Here is a 22,081-nt window from a genome sequence, read left to right on the forward strand (position 1 = left end):
TAGAGGATCAGGGCACAAAGGAAGGTTGGAGATCCCTGATAGTAGGATTTAAAATTGGAACTTGCCTTAAAGACCTAGTCTAGCTCTTCCTTTTATAGAGAAGATAACAGAAAGTTAGTGAAGGGAAATGCCTTGGTCTTGGCTTATGTAAGTAACAAACAGTTGAGACTGGATTCAAATCCAAGTCTTCTGTCTTAAGATTTAGTGCTGTACCCACTCCCCCGCATTTGTGCGCTTTAATGAGAAAAAGAAGTCCAGAGGGAAGCCTCTGCCCTAGGGGCAGGCAGGACGGTGGTTAGCCTCTGCCAGCATCCCTGGGTCCCCCTCCCTCTCCTAGCCATTCTTCTCTCTTCTTTGAGTGAGCTGAGAGTGCAGATGAGTCACCCTTGTGACTCCCCAGGCCCACTAGCCTATAGGAGGTCTGGGCTTTGTCCTTCTTCCTCACCACTTGCAGAACCTAAGAGGGAGAAGCATGTGTGGAAACTGTTGGCTTCCTGAATAAAGGCAGCAGCCCCCCTGAGGGGAAGAGGCTGGAGCACAGAGAGACCAGGCCAGATGGAGCAGTGTGTGTGGCAGTGGGGAGGCAGAGCAGAAGGGGAGACATTAGGAATAATAACAGCTCCCATTTTTAGAGCACTTTAAGGTTTGGAAAATGCTTTGTTCATGACAGCTCTGTGAGACAGGTCCACGGGCTTCCCTTTCCACTATGTTTGGGCTTGATCACATATTTAGAAAATAAGGAAGTTAGGGATGGAGAAAGCCTACAAAGAAGAAAAGTCCTAAGGAGTGTGTGTCCCCCAGATTTGTCCACTTTTGCTCACAATCAAGGCTAACCTGCAGAAGTGTGAAAAGAATCTGGCTTGAATTAGAATTGCTAAATGTTAATAATGAGAATAACCTTAGCTTGAGTGTCAGAGCTGAAGGAAACCTTAGAGATCAATTTGTCCAGTCCCTTCATTTTACAGGTGAGAAAACTAAGGCCTAGAAAAATGACTTGCCTAAGCTCTCACAATGAGATTGATTGAAAGGAAATTTCAAAGCACAGTGTTTTTTTTTTTAAATCATTGTAATTGCTTTTATTATTACTATTTGGTAATTGAGGAAACTGAGGCTCAATAATAGGAAGTGATCTGTGCAGGGGGACATGACTAAGAAGTAGCAGAGCTTAAGCTTTAACAGGAGTGGAGTATATTTGAGACAGGTCCAGATTCTCTCTTTGTCGACACATCATGAAAGTCTTGGATTTGTTTGAGAAAACTTGTTTGGGAAATGAGTCTCAGGATGGCTCTGAAGTCAGAGGTAATATATCATCAGGTGTTGGGTAACATAGCTGGTATATGACCAAACACACATCCACACATTCCTTATCCATGTACATGCTCCTTATATGCTAGACATGGTGCTGTCGTTCTCCCCTTCTCAGACTCTCCATTCCACACATCCTAAACTTGATTCCTTTAACATTATGAGCTGGTTAATAACAACTTTCTTCCATCGGGGAAGCAAGTGATACTTTTTCAAAGAATTTTCAATCACATTTGGTTCATTTGAGCCTCAGTTTACCACTATGAAGTAGATAGGGAAAGATATTATTCCATTTATATAAAAGAGGAAACTGAGTCTGGGAAAAAGGGATTGAGTAGCCCACAGTCACAGAACAAATTAGGGGATTCCACAAGCTGGAACCTGCTCTCCTGATTTCTGTTTGATTTCTTTTTCTACTACACTGTACATCCCCTCACATCTCTGGCACTGCAAGCAGGAAGGGATGGGCAGAATCAGCTCTGTTTATATAAAATAGGTGTAAAGTTCATAATAGCATTATTGGTGATAAAAAGCTGAAAACAAGCTAAGTGCCCAGTGACTGTGGGAACACTGGCTTACCTGACCAACATATCTTCCTTTCTTGCATGATCTCTGTGAATTTTTCTTGACAAATTCTTTCCGGGCTTGAAGCAAATCTTATTTTCAAACAATAGAGATATTTTCAGGGCATGTGATTAGGGAGGGTGGAGTCCAATTCTATTGACTCTGTCCTCTCTCCCAGATTAGAGAAAGGTATCTCCTGATGACAGTCAAGGGAAATGATTCAGATAGAATAAAAAGGCCCCAATGGCTTTGGTGTGTGTCTTTAGGGACAGTTGATGAACTTTGCCCAGATTGTCTCTTCCTTTCCCAGAATCTTGAAATCCAGGTGTAAAATGGTGTGCCTGTACATGAAGGAACTGAAACTAGTGGGTGTCTGGTTTCAGCTGAGCTTCTGCCTGTAAAAGCTCTGTGCAGGGATGATAAGGACCCGTTCTCTGGCTGCCTCCAAAGATGCTCCCAGACAGAGGAGAATGACCAACCATCTCCCCATAGCTATGTCTGCTGCCCCAAAGTCTAGCGTTCCCTCTAAGACGGTTCTACAGCTTGAGCAAGCCATGGTGCAGGAGCTGATAAAATGATTTATTTAATCTCACCCAACCAATCATTGGCAGAGTAGACCCCAAGCTTACTAGCATTCAATCTGCGTCCCTTGGATGTTAGTGGGTTGGGTGGGAGCTGTGAAGAGAGCAATTCAAAGTCCCCTAAGTAATGTCACATGATTAGACAGGTGAAACAGGACATTCATATGGTATAAATTAAATGTCTATGATCAGCCTTGATTATTGTGTTCTCTCAAGGTTATTCAGAATGTTTATTGACTTGAAAATGAGATTGGATGAGATGTTCTTTAAGGTTCTTTCTGGCTCTGATAGTCTGTTTTAGGTTTGAACTATTTTCTAAAGACCCTTCCAAGTTGGACTTCTGTGTGCTAACATTTCTCTGCCCTTACCTCTCTTTGACCATCCAGAATTTACATTCTTCTGCAATACACGTGGCAGCTAGGTGGCTCAGTGGATAGGGACCTTGGCCTGGAATCAGGAAGCTTTGAGTTCAAATCCAGACAAGACACTAGTGTGTGATCCTGGGCAGATCAACGTAACCTCTGCCCACTGGAGAAGGAAATGGCAAACCACTCTTGTGTCTTTGCCAAGAAAACACTCTGCACAGTCTGGCCTATGGGCTCACCAAGAGTTGGGCACGACTGAATAACAAAAACAATAATATACATGGATGCGCAGCTATAAAGACTCCTTTGTGGCCTGAAAGTTTGATATGAGTCAACAGTGTGACGCAGCTGGTATCCCAGCTAATTCCGTCTCCGGCAGCAGCAATAAGAGCATATTGTCCTAGAGAAGGGAAGGGACAGCATTTCTGTCATCCGCCTCGGTCGGGCTCCCTCTGAAATTCTGTGTTTGGTTCTAGGATGTTGACAAGGTAGCCAGAGCAGGAAGACAAGGTGCTGATTCAAAGCCATGTCACCTGTGAAGGGACCGGGGATGCTCGGACTGGGGCAGAGAAGACTTGGGGGACACGGGGACACACGGCACCTATTTTCAGAGCTGTCTCAGGGAACTGGGACTATCGGGCCTGGTCTTTGTGCTGCAGCAGGCCACGCTAGGACCACGGCCGGGGGAGGTTGGAAAGAGGCAGGCTTTGTTTGGCTCAGTTTAAGAATGGACGCCCTAACAGTACTAACTGAGCAGTGGTGTGGAACCAGGCTGTCTCCTAAGGTAGTGAGCTCTCTGTCCCCGGAGGTGCCGAGGCAGACACCGGATGGCTCCATCAGCAGCTTTAACAGTTGGCGTGCGTGCCGTGAGTGGGAGGTGGGAATTCTCTCTCAGAGAAAATGGAATTCCGAGCTGTGTGTAAGTCAGTGTTAAACCTTCTCCCTGAAGGTGACCGTCCGCTGTCGGGGAGCTCAGGGAAGAGAAGTTCATTTCACTAAGACTGGCCTGAGAAAAATAAAATTAGAGAAAAGTCCTATCTTGCACTATAAAGCCAAATAGACTGGCGTGGGGATTCTCCGTGGTCTAGCATTATCTCTGCCATTATGTGCAGATTGATAGAAATTTGATTGTGCCTGTACCTGTAACTAGCCCTTACAGAAAAAGAGACTGGACTAGATGGAAGGTTGGTAGAATGCTGTCTGTAAAGGCCAGTCTCTTCCTGGAATCAGGACAATGGATTACTTGTTAGGAAAAAAAAAAAATTAAAGGCATACAGTACAAGGCATCTTAAAAGCATAGAGATTTCTGTTGGTCAAAGGACTGATGCCCCAGCCAATTACTGTATTTCCTTGGGGGGGGGCGGGAAGCTAAGCTTTCCCTTCCAAGGAATAAAAAGTAAGTTACAGACAGAAAAGGGATCTGTCTGTCTTGTCATCATTCGGGGCTGGGGACAGACCTTGCTGGAATTTTATTAAATACAAATATATTTTAAGAACCTACTGTGGGGTCAGCTCTGGGCTTAGTTTTGGAACTCTCATGGAAAAGATATAAGTAGGAAACATGCCCTCATGGAACTTACAATTTTTTTTTTTTTTTTGGAGGAATCAAGAAGGGAGGGATAACAACATATATTCACCTAAGTATAATTTTTGGTAATTTGTAATGGAGTAAAGCCAGATCTTTTTTTCAGGGTAAGAAATCAAGGAAAGTTTCATGGAGGAAGTGGTACTTTGAATTTACCCTTAAAAAAGAGAAGTGTTTCAGTGGACCAGAAGGGAGTATTTTCTGGGCATGAGAAATGCCTTGCATAAATACACAGTGGCCCAAGAGAGCAGGATGAGAGCACCTTACAGGTTAATAGTACCGTCTCTACCAGAATGTAGATGATAGGAGCTTTGCTGGCCTGGGAACTGGCCTCCCTGGTGCAGAGTCCAGTTGGGGCAGTATCAGTAGGCAAGATCCATTGAGTCTTTCTCATCTCTGAATCTCATGATCTTTTTTCATTTCCCCAGATTTCCAAGTTGTAGAATTTTGGTTTTGGAGTCAGGGAGCCTAGGAACAAATCTCATCTTTGACACTAATTTCCTATGTCCTATCTCACGTAACCCCTCTGCACTTTGGTTTCCTTGCCTATAAAAAAGTAAGGAGGTGAAATAAATAGTCATATCTAAGGTCCTTTCCAGCTCTGGCTGTCATACTATGTTCCTCTGAATCCTGACCCACAGGATCATATAGAAGCAATATGTCAAAGGGCTTTGTAAATTGTGAAAGCATGTATAAATGTCATCAGTCTTCTCTGGGGGCTAATCCATTCTTCTTTTAGGTCCCATTCTCATGTTATTTCCTAGACTTGACTCTTTGGAAGCCATATAAGGCCCAAGAATATGTTCTTATGGTAGGACTCAGACAGGAACAAGTCTGAAAAATGCTTTCATTGCTTGAGGAGCAAATAATAGAGTGATATGATGGGAAGAACATTGGGTCTGGAGTCAAAAGACCTGTTTTTCAAATTTCAGATCAGTAGAGTAGCTATGTCATTTTGAATAAATTATTTAATCTTTCTAAACTTTGATTTCTTCATATAACAGGAAAAATAATAATAGCATATATTTTATGACACATCAAGATTTACAGAAGGCTTTATGTGTGCTATTTTCTTTGATCCCTGCTAAGTAGATACTTCAAATGATAATGTCCATTTTACAGATAAGTACATTGAGGCTCAGAGATTAATGGCTTGCTTTGAGGACAATGGAGGATTATGTGTGTTATGAATTTAAAAGTATCAATTTTAGAGTTCTGGCTTTCTGAGTAGCCACATGACTTCTTACCCCAACTGGGAATTGCCTAAAGACCTATAATGGCATAGAGTTATCACTTTAGTGAACTGACCTCTGGGTTCCTTCCAGCTCTGCGGTTACAGGATTCTAAACTATAAATCCTCTTACTATTGTAAAAGAACACAAAATTCAGAGAGGAAGGGGGGGCTAATGGCAGTCCAGGAGCCTCGGTTATAATCCTGGCTCTCCCACACACTCCTCTGGGTGATGACTTCCCCTCCCTGACCCTTATTTCTACACTGGTAAAGAAAGGACACTAGTGGAGGGGCCATGTTGTGATGGCAAGAACATTGGATACAGAACCAGGAGACACAGGTCTGAGTCTTGGCTGGGCCACTGACTTGAAATGTCAACAAGTCAGAATTTTTAGAGCAGCCGGGAATCTTAGCAATCATCTGGTCCAGCTTCCTCATTTCACAGATGGCTCAGGGAGACAGAGGGATTTCACGCTGCCACTGGTGGCCCCTTGTAGGTTCAACTGGAGCAGACGAGGAGGGTCGTTACTCTTGGGTATCCTGCCAGAGCCCGGTTTAGCTTATAGGGTCATGATCTGAAAGGATCCAAGTAAACTCGGGCCATCTGATCCGACCTCCTCATATTTATATGTGAGCAAAATGAGACCCGCTTAAGGCCCCTTTCCCAAGAGCACATAAATAGGAGGCAGGAGAGGGGCTCTGCGAGCCAGTGCTTGTTCCACTGAGATGATGGCCACTGATATCTGAGCTCAGCAATCCCGGCCAGTTCCATATCAGGGAGAATTTTAGATCCATGGAATGGGCTAGATCAGGAGGTAATGAGTTCCCCATCACTGGGGGCTTTCAAGTAGAGGCTGAATGACCACTTGTCAGAGGTACTGTAGACCAGATAACCCCTGTAATTCCTTTTAGCTTTAGGATTTTATGATTAATGTGATGCAGAGCCCCCTGCTCAGTTTGTCTCCTCATTAGTGGGCCAAGGGCAGCTTGGTGGCTGGGCGTGCGTCACTGCAGGCCTCGGAGACAAGGACAGCCCATCCAGCTTTTTCTCTGGCCTTGACAGGTTGTGCTAATAAGTCCAGATTAATTAGAGGAGCCAAGCATATGATGGCTAAATCGCCTGCCAGCCAGGACCCTGCCTGTGGCTGCCTCAGCCAGTGGGACTGTTTGCCCCTTTGGATCCCAGAGCCAGAATTTCTACCTTCCCTGATCCTCTGGGGAATATACGCCCCTTTTGCCTTTTCCTTCTTGTAGAAAAAGAGAGCAGACAGTAGGCAGAAATTTCAAGGTCAGCAGGAGTGACTGAACTCGAGAGTTCTGGATTCTAGTCCTGGATTGTTCTATTAACTCTTAGCTCTGTGAGGGAGCTAGGTGGTGCAATGGAGAAAGCACCCAGACCTGGAGTGAAGGAGTTTAAATCCTGGCTCAGACATTTACTAGCTATATAATCCCAGGCAAGTCACTTAACCCTGTTTGCCTCAGTTTCCTCATCTGTAAAATGAGCTGGAAAAGAAAAACGGCTCCAGTATCTTTGCTGAGAAAATCCTAAATAGGGCTGTGAAGAGGCCTACATGCCTAACTGACTAAACAACACTAACTATGACATTGAGCAAGTTAGTTTTGTAACAAAATAATGATAACAGCTAATATTTTTATGATATTTATCTGCCAGGCACTGTTATTCTAAAGTTATTCTAAGAACTTTACAAATGTTTGTCTCATTTGATCTTCACAAAAACCCTGGAAGGTAGGTGCTATTATTCCTATTTTAAATAGAATTTAAGTGACTTATGTAGGATTACATAGATAGTGTCTGAGGTTGGATTTGAACTCCAACCTTCTTGAGTTCTTTGGGCTTAGTCCTTTTCTCTGGAATCTCAGGTCTGGCACTATCCACTAACTATCTCTGTCTTTAGATTTGTTTCTTTCTTTGTAAAATGAAAGTGTAGAAAAAATGTTAATGCTACTGTGGAAGAGTCGGAACTCTGCAATCGGAGGACCTGCCTTCAGATTTCTTCTGTGACATTTTTTTGTCTTTGTGACCTTAGGCCTAAGTTTACTTATCCATTAATTAAATGAGGAGGTTGGACTAGATGGTCTCTCAAGTCCTAAGTTGAATTTATGGTAGAGTCTCTTCCAGCTCTACCATTCTGTATGCTAGGGTCCCCTCCAGCTCTGACGTCTATAATTCCAGGAGCCCAGTGTTGGGGTGTTCATGACTTGCCTGCCTAGAGCAGAGTTTGTGTGCACAATTTTCCTTGGGTAAAGTGAATTGAGAATGTGGAAGGCCCTAAATCTAGTCTGAGGCATTTGAATTGAAAGGTGGTTGACTATGAATAGCTATGGAGGGTGTTGGAGCAGGGGAATGTCCTGATTTGAGCTGTCCTTTTGAAGAGTTAATCTGGTGACCCTTTGTAGGCATTATCACAGAGATCAGGATCGTTTAGGAATCTGTGAAAGGACTTGGTGGTATAAAGATTAACAGGTGTTTGAGAGAGAGTTCAAAAGAAGCAGCAGGACTAAGTGAGTGTTTGGCAAGAACTTGCTTATGGGTGTCACAGTACTAAAACAGATTTTCAGATTATGTCCCTGCCCTGTTCTTACCATTTTTGACAAACTGACATGCATGAAAAGTTGGACAGAAGATAAGTTAAAAACAATAAATCAAAAGGGATTTCTATCATTTGCATAGCAGGGGAGCTACAAGTCCCCTTGTCTGAGCAGGGTGAAGGATGTGACCAGCTTTCTGATTGGATCTGGAAGACTTCTTCTAGGAGGTAGACTTTGAGGCAGCAATAATATATATATTTTTTTTTTTTAAGGAAGTATTTATGTCTTCCAGAATTACCTTCTCTTGATGTTTCATGGTTCTTGAATGTACTATATGTGACATACACACACACACACACACACACATACATATATATAGTTTCTCCTTATTAGAATGTACTTAAGGGCAGAGTTTTTTTTTTTTTTCTTTTTATTTGTATAACAGTACCCAACACATAGTAATCCCTTAATAAATACTTATTGATTAAGGAGAGGATGGAGATGGAAGTGAAAAACACAGTTAGAGGAGTTCCAGATACTGACAGGATTGATTAAGACAAAGCGCCAGCAGTCTCTACAGGAGTCCTCAAACTTTTTAAATAGGGGGCCAGTTCACTGTCCCTCAGACTGTTGGAGGGCCGGACTATAGTAAAAACAAAAACTTTGTTTTGGGGCCTTTAAATAAAGAAACTTCATAGCCCTGGGTGAGGGGGATAATCGTCCTCAGCTGCTGCATCTGGCCCTCGGGCTGTAGTTTGAGGACCCCTGCAGCCTAGCCAATTTTGTAGGGCTTTAAGGAGGAGCTGGGCTTTTAAAAGCCTGTGTGTGTGATGTGTACTTGGTTGGGAAGGGAGCAGACGGGAATTGCCCAGCTCCTGGGTGGTTTGGGCTCTCCTCATTCTATAGGCTTAGGGTGCTCAATTTGTTAGCCTAGAGAGGCTGGGAGCAATGGCGCATCTTCAGTGTTTTATATTAAAGAAGATCCTTTCCAAATGCTATTCTTTTTGACGATTATATAACCTAGATCTGTAATTTTTTGAAAGGATGGAGGAAGAGAACATAGACTTGTTCATTACAGCTCTGTATCCAGCTCTGAGAGGGTCAGACACCATCGATGGGGGAATGGAGAGGAAGAGGAGAAGTAGCTGGGTCCGGTTTTGTTCTCACACCCACCCCTCCTGGCCGAGCTCAGGAACAATAAGCACCGGGCCTAAGCGAGCGAGCCAGTTCCCAGCCCGCCAGCTGACCTCGGCCCAGAGGTGGCAGCCGGGCTGGGGAAAGTGGGAAAGGAAGTAGCTGGACACAATGGGCGCCGGGCAGTGCAGGAAGGCCCGCTCCGGGTCAGGTGGGAAGGAGCCATGGCTGGGCAGTGGGGAAGAGTCTGCTGTTTGTGATAGAGAGCTGCAGCAGGGGCCAGAAGACAGCTTCCATCCTGATTTTGCCGTTACTTGGCAGTGTGACTTTGGGCAGGTCATCTGCAGGCTCTGACTTCAGGTTCCCCATCCGCTGAGTGCGTAGATTGAACTAGGTCGTCTCTAGGCTTCCTGCCCCTTCTGACATATGCTCAAGCTTCCTTTCCAGCAGAGCCGCGGGGAGGAGGGCCTTGTAGGCACGAGCAGTCGCTCGAGGGGAGGTGTTGGAGGTGCTGGTGTTCGCCGGTGGGGACCTGGAGCAGAGTCACAGGAGACAGGGCTGCTGAGGCGCTTGGCGGCAGCTGATAGAAGGCTTTGAGTGCCAGGCAGAAGAGTCTGGACTTGCCTCAGGAGGCCGTCTCAGAGCCACAGAAATCCTTGAGCCAGCTCTGTGTCTCTGTGGGGAGGACTGGTCCGGCATCCGGGAGGGGATGGATCCGAGTGGGGATGGGAAGACCCTGGCCAGTAGCTATGAGGAGCTGTTCCAGGGCGAGGGCAGCGAGAGCCAGGAGATGTTCCCAAGGGAAGACCTGAGTGAGAACGCTGGGAGGTGAGCACTGAGACCTGTCCCACCCCTCCTCCCCAGGCCAGCGAGATGGGTTACTTCCCTCGCCCGTCTCCCTTGGGTGTTTGGCGGGAAGGCTGGTTGAGGTCTGTCAGGGGGTGCTTTTAAGAGTGAGACCCTGTTCATGGCCCCTTGGGGCAGTTTTTGGGGGGTTAGAGAATGGACCGTGACAGTTTGGGGGGTTAGCTGGCTAAGATCTGGAACTGTCAAGAAGCTTGAGAAGTTTTTTTTTTAATGTTGATTTTTGGAACTGAGGGTGGAAAAGATACCTACAAAAACTGTGAAGGGGGGGGGGTTATGTTTTTGTTGGGGGTGGGATAGGGACTGCTGCCGCAGCTGTGTGTCCGTGGCAGGGTGGGTAGAATGTGAGCGTATATAACTGTGTGTCTGTGGGATGGGCAGGTGGCGGTGTATGTTTGAGCCTGTGTATCTGCGATGTATATTCATGAGTCTAGAGGGCATCATCCTGTGCATGTGCATCCGTGTACGTGTGTGTCCTGCACAGTGGCGAGAAGCAGCAGCTGTCAGAGCCCCTTGCCTGGGAATTGCTGCCTCTCCTACCCAGCTACAGAAGCAGCCAATGGTGGGGCTGGAGCTGAGCTGGGCTGGGAGTGGATTGTGGGCTCTGCCTAGCAGCCAGGAGCTGCTCAAGCGAGAGAAAGGGACAGTGAGAGGAGGAGGGAAGGAGGAGGGGAGGAAGTCCGAAGGCCCCCTGAGCCGGAGCCCGCATCTGCCCAAAGGCGGGAACTTGGCCACTAGGGCAGGTCCCGGGTGTTAGAGGCTGAGGAAGGAGACGAGGAAGGGGGACCTGAGTTGGATACAATTTAGACGGGTTGGCGGCAGGACCTAGTAAAGAAGGTCTTTTTTGAGGGGAAGGGGGAAGGTTTGTTTTAAAGCCATTGTTGGAGAAACAGAAATGGGCAAGAAATGGGGTCTGAAGACTTGCTTTGGAAGATGCTAAGTAAGGGAAGAACCACACCTCGGCTCAGGGAACTCCTCCCTCCCCCCCCAAATCTGTGTGATGTTACGACAAGAACAACAGATCAGATTTTAGGGAAAGGTTTTGGTTCTCCACCTCCTTCATAATATTACAGATTTGTATTGGGGGACTGCAGGATGTAAAGCTGAAAGGGATGGTAAAAGACAGAATTTTAGAGCTGGAGAGGGAACATAGAGGAAAGCAAGGACTTTTATATTGGGAAGGAGCAGGGAGGTTCCTCAAGACATAGAATGTTTGAACCTAACTACAATGATAAAACAATGTGAAACCATCCGGAAGGAATGAAGCATTAAATATTAAAAAATAAAATGCAGGAAGACCTGGGAGGGACCTTGGAACCAACAAAGCCCTCTAACCAGTGGGCGCCCCCGCTTCTGGGGCTGCTTACTGCTCTAGAGAAATGATTTGAGAGAGCTGTGGGAGAGGGGAGGAGGGGGTCCTCTCCTCTTGGAGATGTCATGGCAGAGGGAGAAAGAGGGTCCTCTCCTCTTTAAAGTTGTCATGGCAGAGGCTGGAATTTCAGTCCTGAAAGCCATCTCTGGAGGGGCTCAGGTAAGGCACTTCTGTTAATAGGAAGATTCTGGAACACTTGACTTCCAAGGGGGCCGGGGTCTGCCAGCCCTTCTGAGACCCAGACAGAGGTAGGCCTCCCAAATAGGGTGTCTCATTGTGTTCTCTTAGGCGGGTAGAGTGTTTCAAGGTCAATGATGATCTGGATGAAGCTGAGTTTCTCTCATTGAGATGCTTATTTGAAGCTCTTAGACAAGTGATGGGAGGGGATAGGGACTGAGTAGGGAAGCAGTTACATGCAAATGTTGCTGCTCAGCTTGAATTTGGGGAAATATTTGACATGAGAAACAATGTGTTGTGGCAGGAAAAAGTATTAGGTGGAGATTTTGAAGACCAGAATTCTCCATGATTCTCAAAGGGTCACCTCAGCCATGTTTCTGGGGCGTTTTCTCCTTTTTAAATGGAAGTAATGATACTTACCCTCCCTCTGCCATGCAATGGCAGTCCTAGGATTGTAGATTTAGAGGTGGAAGAGAACATATGGATCCTCTAGTCTAACTCTGGAGCAAATGTAGAGAGATTAAATGACCTCCTCAGGAAAGAACAAGTAATAAGTAATGGACAGCATTTTTTTGAACCCAAATCTTCTGACCTCAAACCCAGGGCTTTCTCTACACCTTTATTCTCTTCTTTTGTGCGATTCTAGATTTCAGTAATCCCTTATTGATAGCTTGTTAGTTTCCATATGATAGCCACTTGGCTGCGATAGAGAGAGGATCAGTAGTGAAGGCACGCGGTTAAACACAATGGCTTCCAGCCCCAAACTTAGCCCGACTGCTAGTGCCCTTAGACAATCTAGTTCAGGGGTCCTCAAACTTTTTAAATAGGGGCCAGTTCACTGTCCCTCAAGACTGTTGGAGGGCCGGACTACAGTAAAAACAAAAACGTTGCTTTGTGGGCTTTTAAATAAACTTCCTAGCCCTGGGTGAGGGGGATAACCTTCCTCAGCTGCTGCATCTGGCCCGCGGGCTACGTAGTTTGAGGACCCCTGGTGGGAAGATTCCTTTTTTCTCTGAAGCACAGAGTCTCTGTCCCTGCCTAAGTAATTTTTTTTTTTTTGGGGGGGGGAAGGAGGCAACCAGGACTAAGCCATTTGCTCTGAGTCACCCAGTCTGAGGCTCCATTTGAACTCAGATCCTTCTGACTCAGGGCTGGTGCTCTAGCCGGTGTGCAAGCAGCTGCCCTGTGCCAAAGTAATTTAATGGAGTAGTGATGTCATAAAGGTCTCCCAGTTGGGACATCTTGACTTTCTGACCCAGTCTTTTACTTATCCAGTTAACACCTGGGTTGAATCTGAGCCCCAATTCCTCTAATTAAATTCAGTTTCACTTTATTAAGCACCTGCTATGGGCAAGAGTATGTGTTCCTCTGTAAAATGGAAATACTACTTGGGGAGTGAAAGGGGATGATACCTCTTTCACAAAGTGGTTGTATCAGATAAGAGAGCATAACTAAAAGTGGCTGGTGAAGAGAGCACCAGGTCTTGAGTTAGGAAGCTCCGAGTTCAAATGCAGCCTCAGACATAAGCTGTGTGACTCTGGACTAGTCACTTAACCTCTGCCTCAGTTTCCTCATCTGTAAAATGGAGGTAATAAAAGCATCTACCTCCCAGGGTCTAGAGTAGAATGTAGGGAAGAAAATATTTGATAGTGCTTGACTTCTTCAGGTCACACAATTGTCAGGAGGAGCAGGGACGAGAATTCTTCCTCTGGGCTTGGTGTCCTCTGGCTCTCAGTACGCCCCAGGCTTTCTCAAACAGCTCCGGGTTTCTGTTGTCCTCCAGCTTGTCTCCTGTCTCCTGCATTATCTGGCGGGGGTGATTTGGGAATTGACTTGGGTTGGGCACTTTGGAGATTCAGAAACTTCTTAACCTATTCATTCAAACGGTGTTTTCCTCCTCATTATCTTATCCTGCCTATGGGTGCAGTAGCACTGTGGTTCTGTAGCCTCACTCTTGCCAAATGGAATGATCCTCCTCCAAAGTTTGTAAAGGAAGGCGGCTCCTGTGAAATGCAATTAATGTTGCCTTCTCCTTCCGTCTGAGACTTCATCTAAGCAAAGCTAAATGGTCCCCGGGGGACGTATTTCATGTTTCTATCCATAATCTACATGCTCAGATTTGGAAAGAAAGACTTGGACACTTTTAATAACATAGCCTGCTATGTGGAGAAACGTGCATTTGAAATCAGAACTGAGTTCTAAACTATGCCGTGTAATCTCTGTGTGGCCATGGACAAGAGCCTTTGGACTTCTTTGGACCTGTTTTCTTGTCAGAAAAATAAGGGGTCTGGGTAAGATGATCTCTCTGGACTCTGCTAATTCTGACATTCTGTACTCTAAGAATCCTTTAAACTCTGATGTTTTGTATTCTAAGGTCTCTTCAAGTCCTAATCTTCCATTTTCTCTGTTTTTACTGTCATATGATCTAACAGCCCTTCCAGCTGTGACACTCTACGTTCCAAGGTCTCTTACAGCTCTAAGAGTGTGTGGACTTAAAAAAATTTTTTTTCCTTTGTCCTAAGGACCTTTCCAGCTCTAAATTCTGTGACTAAATTTGGCATGAAAACTAGGCATCTATCCTTCCGTTCCTGAAAATCCAGCCAGTGTTGGGCCGGGGTCTTTGTCACCCACTCAATCCGAGCTTTTTATGTTTATGTCTGTTACTGTTTGACGACTGCTGTTCCCTCAACTTGTCCCCTGTTGGAGGGAGGGGAGAGGAACGACTGCCAGAAAGATGCTTTGGAATGTCGGGTGGAAATGTTGTGTCCAATTGGTGCCAGGAATGGGATCTCTCCTCTGTGCTTTCAAGTGGCAAACATCTTGCTTTAATAACTAGGCTGCAGCGGCCTCTCCGTTGGAGTCCCTAGAACAGAACCCACACGGATAACAAGGTTATTTCCCCTCAGGATCGATGGGCTGTCTTCTGAGAGGGGGAACCATTTGCCATGTTTGTTAAAATGTTCACAACAGTCCTTGAAACCGAGCCGCGGAGAGCCCGAGCAGGGATTCTGTGGAAATGACTGGCAGCCCCAGAGCAGAGAGCCATATGTTTACATCCGTGTTTGTGCTCCTGGGGTGGGCATCACGTGACCGGGGGACAGTTCGCTGCTCTTCAAGAGCCAGATGGAATCGATCAATTAGAGGGCATCCAGAGGAGGGTGATCAGGACGCTGAAGGGACTGGAGAGAGAGCAGCTGAAGAAGCAAAGGCTAGAGAAATGAAGCCTTGGGATAGGGAGAGAGGCCCATAATATATCTGTCCCAAGTATCTGAATGGCTGTCCAGTGTCCTAGAATCAAGGTTTCAATCTGGAAAGCAACTTAGAAGGCATCTAGTTCAACTCCCCCATTTTACAGATGAGCAAACTGAAGCCCAGAGAAATGAAATGATTTGCCTATGATTGTACGGCTAGCAAGTAGCAGAGCTAGGGTTTGGGCTTAACACAAGACCCAGCACTTTTTCATTGTTCTGCTTGATCTGAGGAGCAGAAGTATTCAGGCAGAGGGACTTTCACAGAAGCAAATTTTGTCTGACTATCAAGATTCCTAACAATTTTAACTATCCCAAAAATGGCTTCCACCATGAGGTCTTCAAGAAGAAGTTTCCATGACTATTTCTCAGGGATGATGTAGATGGTGATTTAGATGCAGAATCTTAAAGCTGGAAAGGATCTTAGAAATCATCCAGTCCAGTCCCACCAACCATTTTGCAAGTGGTTTGCTCAAGGTTGCACTAAATGACATCAAGGGTCCTTTCCAGTTTTGAGGTTTTGTGGAACGGTTGGCTAAGGCCAGATGGGCCCAGGTTCAAGATAAAGGTAATTTCCAACCTAAAGAAAAAAGGAACTTTGTTCTGATCATGGACTAAGATTCCAAGGTGGGGAAGACAATGGGTTGTTTTTGGTGAAACTCTTTTTTGGAAAAACAGCTGGCTAAGTAGAGAGGGGCTTATGCCAGGAGAAATGAAGAGATTTGTCACAAGCTTCTGAGAATTTTAAAATATTATAAAAAAAGCTTTTTAGTTTGCAACACTGGGTGGGGAGTCAGAAATCCATGCTCTAATCTCACCCATTCAGTGGCTTTGTGTTACTGAAAGAGCGCTGAATCTGAAGTCTAAAGATTTGGGTTCGGTCCCAATTTTGATATTTACTATCTATGTGACCTTTTCTAGTCCTCCATTTCCTAATGAGGGAAGTAAGATTACCCTATCTGTAAGGTGCCTTCCAGCTTTGTACCCTATGAACTTTCTAGGCAAGGCCTCAGTTTTTGTTTTAAAAAAAAAAGGTAAAGCACCTCTGGGAATGGTCTGAGGGTCAGATGAGATCCTGGCAGAAAATCATCCTTGAGGGTCATGTGACCTATCACTCTTCCTGGAATAGATTAGAGATAACTGCCCCCAGCCAACTACAACATCTCCATATCAATCAATCAATAAGTTGATAAATGTTCACTAACCTTGTGTCTAGCCCAGGACTGGAATGTGCTATGAACTCAATAGTAGGAGGAGGGGGACTGGCAGCCTCACCTTTGTGGGAATTAAAGTTCCTGGCTAGGAAAACTGGGCTAACACTTGAAATTGGACCTGCTTGCATGATAATTATTTCTTCTCATTTTCCATATACTTTTTCAAATATTTTTGCAATTATCCAATGACATAACTAATTGTAATGAGGACTACTTCTTTCCTGTATACTTTGAAAAGTATATATTGCAATTATCTAACACTAGCCATTTCAATTTCTTGGAGTAAAGCCCCCAAAGTTCCTAATACCAGATCATTTAAAGCTGAAAATCAAGTCTTATCTCCTTATTATACATATAGATTCTCTGATTCCAAAATCAGTGCTCATGAATAGATTTGTTTTTTAACACAATTATCAATAAAGAAGTATTTCTTCTATGAATGCATATGACTGTCCTCTTTCTCTAAAATTGACTATCAAAGAGTAACCTGGGGCAGCAAGAGATTAAGTGACTTGTGAGGAGAAGTCATAGCCATGGGGTGTAGAGGTCTTGAACCCACATCTTCCTGAATATTAAACCAACTTTCTACTACCCCCTACTACCCTAGCATATATGTTGATTATAAGTATAATGTCTTAGAATAGGTATACAGAGGGGCCTCATCTGTGCTGTGATTCATCATATACAAAAAGTTCAAAGAGAAAAAAGTGAATTCTCTAACAGAACTCATCCTGTGTTGGCCACTATCAAGGATTGAGTTTGGGGAGGAGTAGACTGTGAGTTAAGCCCAGTGGGACATCGATCATAAGCATCTTATCATTTTAGAGTTATATCTTTAGAGCTCAAGTTGTCTTTCACTGGTAAAAAGTCAACTAATTTAACCCTGTCATTTTGCAGAGAAAGAAAATAAGGCTCAGGGAAGAAGAGAAGCAATTTTTCCCCAGGTTCACACAGAGATTTAATGATATGGCTGGTATTATTAGCACCAGCTCACTTGGATAATAGTCCTTCCTTTCTCCCTCTCTCCCTCCCTTTCTTTCTCCCTCTCTTCTTCCCTTCCTTCTTCCTCTCTTCTTCCCTTCCTTCTTCCTTTTCTTCCCTTTCTTCCCTTCTTTTCTTCCTTTCCTTCCCTTCTTTTCTTCCCTTTCTTCCCTGACTACTCTCTGAGTCACGCACATTTCTTTGCTTCCCTGGGATTCAGATTTCTCCTCAGTAAAATGAGAGATTAACTAGATGATCTCTTCTAACCTTAAATCCATTGATTCTGTGACTTTGGATAGGCCTAGGGACCATGCCATCTTAGGATAAGGTCTAAGAAGTGGGGACTTGCTGTGTGTGAATGACAAAGGGTTCATCCACTGCCAGGGACATTTGGGAGGGGCACACTTGCCTTCCTTCTCCCTGTGAGCTTTCCCCAGCAGTTTCCCTGACCTCACCCTCCTTTGCCCCAGTATATTCCCTTGTGGAGGGGTTTGGAGATCTTGGGGGACAAGGGCACAAATGGATTTCTAGGAATCAATTAAACCAACAGGGCCTTATTTATCATTGTCTCTCTGTAAATCTGTGCTTGGGGAGATCAGCACCGAGTAAGGAGCTGCTTGGGGATGGGGGATGACGGCCTGTTTCGACTGGTCTGCCCTCAGAGAATCGACCTCTCTGTTCAATTCAGGAAAGATATGAGATGAGATAAGTTCAGCCAAAAGAGCAACCATTTGGGAGTAGGAGGACCTGTGTTTGACTCCTGGCTCTTTTGCTTCCTACCTACATGATGCTCAGCAAGGCCCTTCCCCTTTTGGAACCTCAGTGAGGCTGGTGATAATTGACACTCTTCATCTCCCCAGGTTGTATAAGGAATTGCTATGTAAATGTGCTGTATTACAATAATCCCTGTGGGAGGTGGAGAGGATGTGAGTGGGGCATAGGGTGACAGCAGTGAAGAAGGGACACTTGTCAAACACTTGTAAGGAAAAAACTAGTCCATCCTGGGCTGTGTCAGCCCTTCTGCCTCCTGTCATTGTGGGCTGGTGGGCTGGGCCGGGCCAAACCAGACAGGCTAAAATAAGGCTATGGCGGTAGTTTACATCTCCAGACCATGTCACAAGATTGTCTCAGAAACTGCTGTGGGTTGTTTTGGATCTCGGAGAGAGTCATATCCTCAGGACTTTGGGGACCTCTGGACCGACCCAAACTAGAGAAGCTTCCTAGGGCCCTGCATTGGTCTGGCCTGGGGAAGGTCGCTGTGTTTTACAGAGCAAGTACCTATGTGCCAGCATTTCTCTAGGATGTGGATTTTCTGAAGGTTTTAGAGCTAGGAATGACAAAAACTCAAAACTGTGGTTTCTGACTTAATCAGGTCATCAGACACTTAGCTAGCACTTAGTGTGGGTCAAGCCCTGCCTTCAGGAGCCCTTTTTTAAAGCAGGGAGACTACTATGTACAAACAAGACATAAACAGGAAGTTCTATGACCTCTCAAAGTTCCTTCCAAGTATGGAAGTGGGGGTGCAAGAAACAGACTGGAACGTTCTTTTCATACCTTTCTCTCAGAAACAGGATAGTATTTATGTTGGAGATAGGAAGCAGGTACTAGCATAGAACCCTGCCCAGGAAGGCTGAGTAATATAGTGGAAAGGGTATCAGGCTGATGGGGCAACCTGGATTCAGATCCTGAATCTGCCACTGAAATTCACTCTGTCTACCACTTTTCCTGGCAAGCTCTGATTCCTCACCTTTATTGTGGAAGGGATTATACTGGATAGTTTTTTTGTTTGTTTGTTTGTTTATTTGTTTTTAATATCCTGTATTTTAAGATTTCTTCCAGCTACAAAGGTTCCAGATGATTGTCCTATGATTCTGTCTTATTGGCCCCACTTCCTGGGAGGGAAGGGGCAGAAACCCAGCCCACCGAGGTCTTTAAATTTTCAGAATGTCAGAATTGGGCATTAGAGACCATCATTAGATAATAAGCCCTTCATTTTAGTTAGGTCAACAAGTATTTTATTAAGGACTTCCTATAGCCAGGTATTGCTCTAAGTACCTGAGGCTTTAAAGAAAGGCAAAGGAGTCACTGCTCTTAAAGAGTTCACTTTCTAATGAGGGAGATGACATGTAAATAACTAGGTATAGACAAGTTAAAGAGACATTAAATGGAAGGGAATTTAGATGGAAATTCCCAGCAAAGATAGTGTGAAAATATTAGAGGAAAAACCCTGCCCCACTGATAGCTGGATTCCTTACCTGCTCCCAGGTGTGTTTGTGTTTGTTTACATGTGCATGAAGTGACTCATTCTCCCCCATCTGCACCGGGGACCACACCCAATTCTTTCCCCATCAGCCTCTTGTGCAGACTTAAAAAATGAGATAGTGGCACACAAACTGATTTCTAGTCATGTGACTTGGGTTCAAATCCCAGCGCTGCTTTTGGATAGCTGAGTGACCTTGGGCATTTTGCCTAATCTCTCTGAGCTGTTACAAAATTAAGGAATTAAGGGTTTAGACGAAATCAGATGGTTTCCATCCTGTGGGCAGCAGACCAGGGATGGGGATTGAAGGAGGAGGCTGTGGAAGAGGGAGTTCCTGTGAGATGTCCAAGTCCTATAATATATTTTCTCAGATATATGGCTACATTGTGGATGTTCTTGAATTTTTTTTTAATAGTAAAATATCTGCATCCTTGAAGAGATTGGGAAATGATAGCCTCCAGCCCAGCCCCAAATTGGATAAAATACGGATAGGCTTCCCAACCAAGAATCAACCCTTGTTACCTTCGTCATTGGCTAGTTCAGTCGGGGTGAATTCATGGGCAGTCCATTTCCTAGCCTCTATTTTCCTGACTCAAGTATCCTTTCCGCTAGAAACGGAAACAGCTTTCTCATTTAAAGCTATGATAAAGTGGGAGTGAGGGGGTGAGAGTATAGATATCCATGGAGAAAAGGCTAGGATATCCTTGGATCTGATTAATTAATGTCTTTGCTTCCCCTCTCTGTGCCCACCCAGATCCCATCTGATGCCGAGGCTGAAGGAATCGAGGTCCCACGAGTCCTTGCTCAGTCCAAGTAGCGCAGTGGAGGCGCTGGATCTCAGCATGGAGGAGGAGGTTGTGATCAAGCCTGTTCACAGCAGCATCCTGGGCCAGGACTACTGCTTTGAGGTAAGATCCTGGAGTGGAGGTGCTGTCTCCGTTCCTGTCTGGCCACCATATTGTGCTGTTGGCCCTTTGTGACTTTACAATTATTATCTCATTTGATCCTCCGTACAACCATGGAGGTATTTCCTATTATTATCCTCATTTTACAGTTGAAGAACCTGTAAAAAAAAAACTGGCTTAAGTGATTTGCCCAGGGTCACACAGATAGCAATTGCCTATGGCCAGATTTAAACTCGGGTCCTTCTGACTGCAGCTGGTACTCTGTCCGTTGGGCCATCTAGCTGCGCTCCAAACTGCAGGTTTCCCTCTTGCTGCTGAGTACCGCTGTCCCCGCCCAACAATCCGACTCCACTCTATCTCCCTAGATTTTCCTCACACTCACGATAGTGCCATGGAAGAAGACTGCTTTAGGGCCAGCAGACTTGGGGTTAAAATCCTGGCTTTGCCTCATGATTTTGTGTAACTTCCACTAAATTGTGTCCTTCTCTTTGTCTGCAAAATGAAGAAATTGCACAAGATGATTTCTAATTTTCTGTGATCCTTGCTCCAAGCACCCTTCCCATCATATATCCCAGCTTGTCTGGTCTGTGCCTTTGCGCATGTTGTGAAATCTTCCATCCCCCTACTTGTTGAAATCCTACCCAGCTCAAAAGACTCCTCTTTTAAGGAACCATCCGTGATAGCCCTTCTCTCCAAATCAACAACAATCCTCGACACCATTGTGCAGCTCCCTTGGGCAATTAGGGTACTCTGTCATGTCATAGTCCTTAAGCTGTATGTCCTACCCCTTACCATAGCCTGTCTGAATTTAGTGTCTTCCCTAGTGCCTAACCCAGTGCTTCTCACATGTCAGTTTGTGTATTTTGGATAGAATTGCATCGAGGCTGGCTCTCCTGTGCATGGGTATCCTACCCACTACATGCCTTTTCTTCTTGTGAGATTCTTGTCTATATAGCTGGCGTAGAGTAAGAATAGGTGAAGGGAAGGACGAGAGAAAAAAGAAAAGAATTAATTTATGGTTAGTGGCAGAGCATCAAGGGAAAACAGAAGAGTCTCTTCTCTCACTCCCGTCACTTAAAAATAGTTGATGCCTTTGGGACAGCAGAAAATGATGCAGAAGAACCTCCTTCCCGCTGGAGTTTCTTTCTGTCCTGTCCACGCTAGAGTAGGGAGGAGACGGCTGCCTCTCATTTAGCCAAGATGCTGGATCCCTCAGGGAGGCTGGAGAATAAAATCTTTCTTTTCCCTGGAAAGTTTCCTGTGGCTTGGAATGGGACAGGGAGCAAGGGAGAAGAAGAGGATTATTGATCCCCTAGGAGAATTCTACTACCTCCTAGCTCTGTAATGCTGATAAGCTATCCGTTCATTCTTTAGTTTTCTTTATCTGTAAAATAAGTATTTTGAGTTCTTGGCCTGATTCACAACTGTGTTTTAAAGACTAATGAGACTTTACACACACACACACACACACACACACATACATACACACACACACACACCCCATATATATATATATGTATATATACATACATACACATACACACACACACACACACATATATATTATGTGTGTATCTGTCTAGATAGCTATACATACACACACGTGTAACTGCTTTGGTATAGTAGTGTATTAGGCTGGTTCCTAAAGGAGGCAATGTGGGAAAAGGGAATGGATGCTAGACTTAAAATCAGGAGGCCTAACTTTGAATCCTAATTTTTTCACTTAGTAAATGTATTATCTTATA

General features: G+C 44.9%; 1 protein-coding gene across 6 annotated transcripts in view; it reads left to right on the plus strand.

Annotated features, from left to right (window-relative positions):
* The window catches only part of DAB2IP (DAB2 interacting protein), a 323,519-nt gene that overhangs the window by 256,356 nt on the left and 45,082 nt on the right, over nucleotides 1-22,081 (plus strand). For all 6 annotated transcript variants that reach the window (XM_051979562.1, XM_051979564.1, XM_051979563.1 and 3 more), the window contains one exon: nucleotides 20,186-20,339. In XM_051979562.1, coding sequence (XP_051835522.1) covers nucleotides 20,186-20,339 — 154 coding nt within the window. The remainder of the gene's footprint in view (nucleotides 1-20,185; nucleotides 20,340-22,081) is intronic.

This window comes from Antechinus flavipes, chromosome 2 (assembly GCF_016432865.1).
Source record: "Antechinus flavipes isolate AdamAnt ecotype Samford, QLD, Australia chromosome 2, AdamAnt_v2, whole genome shotgun sequence".
Lineage (NCBI taxonomy): Eukaryota > Metazoa > Chordata > Mammalia > Dasyuromorphia > Dasyuridae > Antechinus > Antechinus flavipes.